The sequence below is a fragment of the Drosophila suzukii genome, chromosome 3, assembly GCF_043229965.1.
Source record: "Drosophila suzukii chromosome 3, CBGP_Dsuzu_IsoJpt1.0, whole genome shotgun sequence".
Lineage (NCBI taxonomy): Eukaryota > Metazoa > Arthropoda > Insecta > Diptera > Drosophilidae > Drosophila > Drosophila suzukii.
In genome coordinates, this window is record NC_092082.1 from 60,225,538 (window position 1) to 60,234,646 (window position 9,109).

Here is a 9,109-nt window from a genome sequence, read left to right on the forward strand (position 1 = left end):
AGTTGTAAAAATTTTGTTTCCTATTTTTTAAAGTTTTTTTGACATTTCTTAAAAACGCCGCTAAATATTTCTGGGGTAAATAAAAACAGTAAAGCAAATACAATAAAATGTCTGTTTCAACATCTTTGCGACCTAAGTGTAAAATTGATCGATTTAAATTTGTCGTATTCGTTATAAACTATGTTCACGCGGGTTAAGTCTGAAATCGGACCAGATCAGACGTATTTATATAGCTCACATAGAAACGACATAGAAGCTATTTACTTTAGTAGTTGCAAATGGTGTTTTTTAAGTATGTATATCTTAAAATTGTTTTTATACGGTAGTACAATAGCTACTTTAGTCACATTTAAGTTAGAAAATTAATTGTCGGTCATGTTTTGATTTAATATTACCATGACAAAAAATGTTTATGTCTCGATTGTTAGACTGTTTTTTAAGCTACTATTTACTACCCTGGCATAACTCCAAAATATCGGTAAAAGGGAACAAATATAGAGAATGCTCTTTTCACTGGATTATCGAATGTCAATCAAACCAAAACGTCCTCTTATTAATTGCCAGCAATTACGCATGAATTCGGGGTAATATATAAACACTTTGAGTAATGGGTGCTTGTACTTTGGGTCTCGAGTGTTGGCCAAAGCAGTTTAAGAGCATCTCTGAGACTGGAGCAAATAACGAAATTGTATAGCGTCGATTGAAAGGGGCACGTTATAGATCATTGTGCCACTTGTGCGGTGTGAACGACGACGCACTGTCTGGCAGATAGAAAAATATTCTCAGGACCTAAGGAACAATGAGCAGGTAGGGGACAGGTAATGTAAGACCTGCACGCCTCTATCAAGCGGACAAATTTCCCATTGTCCTGGAAGTTGGCCGAAAATCGGGTACCAGCTATAGTTCGGATCCAAAAGTCGCCTGCATAAATTGCATCTATTGTGCTGGTAGAAGTCACACTGATGGTGACCAGGGGTCGATCGCTTGTTCGCATAACAAATTCTAAAAACACCATAGATAATTTTTCGACTTCTAGCAGACTTTGTGTCTCGGCTGCTTTACTCAGGTGGACCACTCCATTGTCCTTATGAATGACGCAAGCTGTCAGGTGAGTAATGGCGAGTAGACGTGGAGAGATCTGTATCTGGGGAGCTGTGGGAAATACTGCCAAGCGACATCAGTGCCTGGCTTCACTTCATTTTGATACGCAGTTAGAGAGCAAACGCTGCTAATTGTCGTGGCTTTCCCTTTCCAGCTTGTCTGCCCCCGTCTGGGCCGTTGTTTTATTTCTGCTCAGCTATGAATTGAAACTGGATAGATTTGGCCCAAGTGACTTGTGCATTTTAACCCTTTGATGGTATCGGAGTTAAGATTTCCCTTTGATTTTGTCGGCATGACAAGCGATTTGCGAATTATCTGGTTAGCGGGAAGTGACACTGTCTCGAAGAGTCATTAAAATGTAAACAAAATGGTTTCTGCTCATTTGGCCCCAGGAGATCGACATAGATAATAAAGATTATAAATGACCTTGATGATATACTTCTTATCAGGTAGTTAATCCTGTTTTAAGCCCAGAAGGATCTACTGTAGGTGAAAATTAAAAAAGAGGTTTAGTATTTTGCTGCTTTTTGTATTTTTTGGTGTAAACATAAATCGTATAATGAAACTCTCAATATTTAACTATGTTCGTATAATATCAAGGTGTAAATCGTATATTTATTGGTAGCCGCGTTCAGCTTATAAAACTGTTTAAAAATCAGCTTATTTTTAGTAAAGACTCTTTGCATGCGAGCATACAAGCCGAAAATCTCTTAAATCTCTTAATCGCTTAGCATATGAGAAAGGATCACTTAAGGAGGTATTTACACAAGTGCGGGATTTCTGTGCGCCCATCACTAGTCACGTAGCTGGAGTGTAAATATGCGTTAAAAAATAAATATCTCAATATTTGCATATATCGTCGGGGGTCTCGGAGATAGCTAGCGTTGATTGAGTTTGGTGAGCGCGCCATATTGCGCCAGGTACGGCTGAGGTAGTTCTGTCCAAGGTTGGCCATGCGTATTGGCCGGCATTGGGTTCGCTGGATTCGGTTGTGCTCGCTTAAAGCGTGCAAGCGCTTCACAGATCGCAGAAGGGGCTTGGGGGCGAGGAGCCGGGCTTTTCCCATCAGTAGCCATATAGGTAGGGATACATGGGCACAAAGATGGCCGGGCCCAGCTGGCGCTCCTGCGGCATGTGCGTTTTCATGTGCTTCTTCAGGTGGTCGCGGCGCCCAAACTTCTTCCCGCAGGCACTGCAAGGATACGGCCGCAGTCCTGTGTGGATTCGCTTGTGGCGCGTCAGCTCCTCGTTGCGCGTGAAGGTCTTGCCGCAGGTGTCCACGTCGCACTTGAAGGGACGTTCGCCTGCAAGGGTAGAATCGTTAGTGCGACTGCCAGGAGAGGACCTCTTTTGATCGACTTACCGGTGTGGATGCGGATGTGGCCCTTGAGCTGGCCGTTGTTGGAGAAGGCCACGTCGCAGTGGGGGCACTTGAACTTCTTTGGGCGCTGCTTGCGGGCGTTGAGCGCCTTCAGCTGCGCGTCCTCGGCCATCACGCGTGCGTACTCCTGCTCCATCAGGCCCAGCGTGAAGGGATCCATGCCAAAGCCGGACGCTGCGGCAGGCGCAGTGGCAGCGGCAGCTGCTGCGGCGGCGGCGGCATAGTACAGGTCGCTGGCGGCCGGCAGAAACGGGGCGTGCTGCTGCGGCGGGGCTGAGGACCCGGAGCTGGCGGAGGGCGGGTCCGAGGGCGACGGGTGGGGGTGGGGGAAGACCGGGTGCGGAGCGGCGTCCAGGAGCGGAGTGGAGGTGCGGGTGTAGCTGCTGTGGTTCAGGCCGTCCTCGTAGCAGGACTTGCTGCTGTTGCTGCTGCTCGACGAGGAGGAGGACGCGGACGAGAAGTCCCGGTGGCAGTCGTGGCCGAAACTGGTGCTCGGCAGCTCCGTCTTGATGGTGATGGTCTCCGGCTCCTGCTTCACCATCCTGGGCGCTGAGGCGGCCGCCTGGCGCTGCGTATCCCAGGGGCGGAACAGGCGCGAGTAGGTTTGCGGGGGGTGCAGGTTAATCTTCGACATTCCGCTACTTGGTTGGTTCGGTGACGGGACTAAGGAACGACTACCGCGACACCAGAGCACTTGCTTGGAACACTTGAGAATCAGCTGGGGCTGGGATGGCTTCGGATGGGCGAGCTGTGTGTGCGCTGCGAGATCTCGACTCGAACTGAGCTCTCCTGCCCCGACGCCTCCTAATTTAAGCCCAGGACTCTGCCTACCTACGCTACCTATACAAACGCACTCGCTCGTCCTGCGCTCACGCACACGCACACGCACACCGAGGGCCGCTTCATTCATCGATTTGTTGTCTGTCTGGGGGATGTGCGAGCGAGAGAAATGCCCGGGGTGGTTTCTGTTTCGGTTTCGGTTTCGGTTTTGGTTACGCCTGCACAACAATGGCGGCCCGCTCACGCACACACTCGCAGCGGAAGTACATAAGGATCCGGCGTGTGCGTGTAGTCCTGCGTAGTTTTCCTGCCGGGAAAATCGACAATCCACTCGAGTGGCGGGGCAGCTTCCATCACTTGCGCTTTTTACGCACGAACCACCACTTGTGCGTATATACGTACTCTATTTATTGGGCCCAGGCGATCCCTGCGCTTCATATTCGGGCCCAACTTTAAGTAAAACATTCACGATTATGAATTTTACGCTTACCCACTGGCAAACCCCCAGCGCCTCCCGGGTGGTTGGCTTAGGGCTTGGCTCTGGCCTCCTTTCCCATTCCCATTCCCATTCCCAACCCCATTCCTGTTCCGTCGTCCTGCCCTCCGACCAGATACAGATACTGTGCCGAAAGTGTAACTCAGTTATCTGCGGTTTGGTTATCATGGGCTCGCTTTGGCGGCAATTTATTATTGAGTTAAGTGCTTTCGCCGAGGGTGGGTTTGGGGTGTCCTGAATATGCAAAGTGTGGGCCAAGGGACCGGGAGTAATCGCAGCGATTTCCAGCGGGCCTGACACTCAGGGCGCCGAGAAAGGTTTGAGCGTGTATCTCAGATGGTACAGTTGGCCTTAGCTTTGTCTTTGGGGATGCTCAGAAAAACTTTATTTCCTCTAGTGGGCGTTTGCCTTAACGCAAAGTGGGAGGCAGGTTAGGAGAAAAAGATACAATACACAATGGACACCGAAGGGATATGAATGTTAGTTGATACGTTTAATGTTATAACTCAGTGTATATTTTTCTTCTGACTATTATTCAATACCCCTAGGGCTCATCCATTTTTTAAAATTTCTATTTTAATGTTAAAGTAATGTATTCAACTTCTGTGATTGGTTAAACGACCCAGAAACCACGTAAACTCCAAACTTCTACACGTTCATTATGTATCAAACATACTTTAAATGTAACATGCGACCGTCAAAAGTGTCACAAATGCGTTTCGTTAAAACAATGCACTTCATGCGTGCGGACAAAGATTTTTATATTTTACACTATACAGCCAGCAAGTTCCGGCTTATACCCTATTTAATAGACTTTTTTATGCTTTGTAAACAGGATGGTGTCTCTCAAAAACGAATCCAAAAAATGTTCTTTAAATATTTGTAGATATATTATATACATATTATCAACGCGGCTGTCCCAGCCGCAATCAATTTCTATTAAAACGTAATGTCTAGTAGCAAACTGCTTTCTCAAGAAGCTGCTTTAGCCAATCCTAACGCCTTAAGCCTTCTGTCCTGCCATTTAAAACAAAAGGGAAATCATTTGGATTACGTCCAACTTCATTGTTCCAATGCTAATGAGTGCAAGGCTTGGCTGGGTTGCGTGTGTCAGGTATGTAGGACTCGAAGTATGTAGAACCTGCCATAAAGGGCAGGCCGCGTAGAACATTTCATTCACGACTCTTCTCATTTTAAGGGATTCATTCATAAACTGGGATTGCCGTGAGTAGTGCCTGCGATCTGGGTGGACCTATAAACGGCTCAACGGTGACAGGTAGGTAGTTGGATTGAGGGGTGGTGAGGTTATAAAAATCCACGAGCTTATTTGCGTAGGCTGGGGCTTGGGCTTGCAGCCGCCTGGGAATTTCCGAGCAGATTCTTTAAGTAACGAGCGCCGGTATTTCCGCGCAATCGTCTCACAGCTCGACTGGTCGTAAACTGCAACCTACCTAAAACAATGAGGCACTCATAAATGGTAAGAAAGGAAGTTATAAAACAATTAGATACAGAAACCGCTCTGCCAGTGAGTGCGATTTCATTCATGGAATGCCTGAAGTGGCTAGCTGCATCGCCCAATACCTGGCCGTTCCTCATTAGGGTGCAAATGAGATAAGCACAGAATGGTACATCATATTATGATTAATTGGGAAATTCTTCATGCGTTTGTGCTTGAGTTGGGAAACGTCACGTATGGGGAAGTCCGTTGACTGTTGGTATAGGATAGACGTAGTCCGTAGACGGCGACATGATCAGGGGAAACTTCCCTCCTGACTAAATCTCATCTTGGCATATTATTGTGGGTGGCATTGCCATTTTCCGCAGACAAATTAAGCCTCGCGTCCGATTTTCAAGCGCAGCCAAGATTATACATTCTTATAATTGTGATCAGTAGTATTCAACCGTATGTGTGACAATAATAATTCCAGGATCTCGTAGATCAGAAGCGAACTAAAAAGTGGGTTTTAGTATGACCCGGACTCACTTTTAAAACTATATTTTTGCGGCGATTAGTAGAACAGAACATTTTTTCTGAAAGAACTCTATTGCATAACAGCAGTAAATCGTTTTAATGTTTTTATGATACAGATTTGTGGTAAATATCTTTAAAACGTGTCCTTGTATTAAGATATCGCTTTAAAAGAATAAGTAAGACATTTAAACGTGTGACCTACAAATTAGTTAATTGATGACCTACAAATTAGGAATTTCAAAAAAAGTTGTAAGAGCTTCCTCATAGTCGCGATAGAAATATAAGTGAATATTGTATCTTCCTGCAAAAACAAGGACTTGCCGCGGTGGGATTCGATTCCATGTGTAAATCCACTTAAAGGCCCTGCGGCAAAACCAAAAACTGATTCTGGGGGACAAGCGTGAGTCCATGTTTGCAAGTTTTGACTGTTGGGCGCTTAAAAAGTTATTATCAAAGCATATTTGTTCATTCCGTAAATATTCAAATATAGCAAAAAAAATCTTGTTCTTTTCATAAAGAAAATAAAAACAAAAGGAACTTGTATGTACTAAGTTTTTTTCACCGTACAAAAAATCAAAAAATTGATGCTTAATAAGACCGCAAAGATGAGTCCGGAAACATCCTAAATAGTATTTTGGTCGTCTCCAAGAGCCATTTGATGTAAAAAGTCATCAAAGCTTCTTAGTCGCTCAGCATTTTTGAAAATTAATTCCTAGTTTTAGATATAGCTAAAATTGTTAGCTCAGAGTAAACGAGAATATGATCGGAAACAACAAAGATTAAATTTTGCATATATTTAGTAATTATTCCTATGGCATCTTTATGATTAAAGCAATTTACCTTAATATTTAACCTTTCCAACCCTATAAACATATATGGAATAAAACAAATATAATCAAATGAAAATGGTATACGAGTATACTCATATTCAAATTCACATTTTGCTAATGTGTATACTTTTTTTCCCATTCCCAATTGCATGCGCCATTTTTGGCAAGCCCCCATTTTTTCAAAGATTGTCCAGCTTACATCGGCCAGAAAAGCATTAAGTTCTTGCCTGGGCTTTCCAAGGGCAGCTCTATGTCTAGTTATGGGTGTCAATGTCAATGGGGGCAAAATCCAGGACAGGAGACTGGAATTCGGATAAATAAATCAAATTAGTTTTTCAATCGAATGCACTCGACTAATTCCTATGAGTTAAAAGTGGTTGGTCTTTTCGGTGAGTTGCTGGCGTGGCACAGAATTCAAGCAACAAAAGGTTGTAGCAACTCATGCCGAAAAAGCCGCAAGCAGTGGTCTTGTCGTCCATTAAAAGACTCGTCACGAAATCCACCCCGCTTCAGACCTATTTTCCGTCCCTTTCACAGGATACGCTCGCGACATAATACATTTATTTTTTCCCGATTTATCCTTGGCGTGCGCTGCCAGTCCGCTCCTCCCTCTACTTTTCTTGGGGCTGCCACGGCACCTAATTGGGAATCCTGGCTCGTCCCTAGGAACAATCTGCAGGACATGTGCGCGCGTAAGAACAGCTGCTGGGCCAAGCAATGGCGTCCTCGGATAGCTCCGCCTCCCGCGTGAGATTTTGTCGCCCGCCGAGTCAAAACACTTCGGAGAGTCTTCGACAAACATTCAATTCAAACTCAGTTGACAGCTCTGAAAAAGCACTTAACCTCAAATCCCATAATCCCGGTGTAATGCAGACCATTCATGGGATGACAACTGGACTGTGGCTAGAAAAAGTCTTTGTGCAGGCACTACTGCGGCGGTGTTCCATTTAAATATTCAAACGGGCTGTACTTTTCAGCCTTGCAGCCTCCTCCATGGGCTTGTGTGCCAATTGTTGACCTCGTCGGGTAATCGTTCTATTATTAACAGATACTTGCATTCAAACAATGTCGCAGTTGTGCTGCCCCGCCTGAATCGCTATTTTATTTACCTGTCTGGAATAACACGGATTTTCGGCTTACGAACGGACAATGAAATTGGAAAGGGCAAGTTAAGTTTTTCTAAAACACCTTCAAAACTGTGTCTCCGTTGATCCGATTGAAATTTTTGGCATTAAACGGGATCGGAAATCGGAAATGCATCAGTCTCCATAATAACAATATATTCAAGTAAATAAATATATGTTAGTAATCAATGCTGATACTCGGTAAATTACACTTATAAAGAACTCATTTAAACCATTTTCAGTCCTTCCATTTTGTATATATATGCATATACACTTATACGATTACAACTTCGCGACAAATAACGAGCAAGTTTACGCATACACGTGTATATTTAAAACAAGGGAGAACGCTATAGTCGAGTGCCCGTTAATAAAAATAATATTCCAGAAAATTTCTTAATGCGCGGCATTTGATCACTTTATTTGACCAAAACGTAAGAAATTGGTATTGGTAATCACAATGTATTTGGATAACTTCAATCTCGAATACTACTACCAGAAAAATTTTACAGTGCGCCTTTCTTATTTTAACGATGTTTTTGTGAATTGTGTTTGTAACCTTGATATTGTATTTATTGATTATTTTGCTGGTATAATCGTGTGTAAGTTCTAGCCTCAACAAAAAGGATTACTAGCCAAGTCGAACTGGCGCATAAATTTTGGAAGTTTTTGGAAAAAAGTAATAGGGATTTGATTTTGATTATTAATATCCATCTACATGCAAACAATTTTTTAAATCGGACTATTCATGTAAAAGGTAAAAGCAAATAAAGTGTGCAATTTTGTTTCAAGTCGTTTTGCTGCTTGCATTTCTCCATCTTCCTCGCACTTCCCTATCGGCTGTTTGGTAGTCAATGGTATCGACTATAACGTTATCTCTTGTTAAGACTAAAAACTTATTCAATTATTATATTTCAGCAGTGCTAGAGCAACGATTTATGGAAACGCGTATACAAGTATTAATAAGGTCTTGGTACTTTTGTGTTTTTTTCTTTTGCACCCAATGAAAGTGGCACCATTATATTTCCAACAGTACCTTGAAGGGTATCGTGACAAACATTTTGTAAAGTATAAATGACTTAAATTTTTTTGGTATTTGCTAACATTATAATTGATTTTTTTCTACAGCCGATAACTAAAAATTTTTTTGTTAATTTTTGTGAAAAACAAATTCAACAACTTAATTTGTTCAATTTAAGCCCATTTTTTTAAAATGTGCAGTTAAATTTGTATTCCATTATTGTACAGTTTCAATATTTCTTAAAGTAACAATTTATTACAGGGATATGCTCAATAGATGTAAGCAACTTTCTGCTTTTAAACCTTTTAAAACTCGCTATACCCTACACTCCCCTATGCATAATCCCAACTTTGTAGCTTTTATAGTTTTCAGCGTCTATACGGATATAAGTAGATCGCATTTTG

The 9,109-nt window shown here is 43.0% G+C and overlaps 1 protein-coding gene across 1 annotated transcript; it reads right to left on the reverse strand.

The window, feature by feature from the left end:
- Positions 1 to 1,626: 1,626 nt before the first annotated feature.
- Positions 1,627 to 4,451, reverse strand: hkb (zinc finger transcription factor huckebein). Its single transcript, XM_036817770.3, has 2 exons — positions 2,465 to 4,451; positions 1,627 to 2,405 (listed from the first exon to the last, which is right to left on the reverse strand). Exons 1-2 carry the CDS (start codon positions 3,390 to 3,392, stop codon positions 2,167 to 2,169), a joined length of 1,167 nt encoding a protein of 388 aa, XP_036673665.3. The 5' UTR covers positions 3,393 to 4,451; the 3' UTR covers positions 1,627 to 2,166.
- Between the last annotated feature and the right edge of the window lie 4,658 nt (positions 4,452 to 9,109).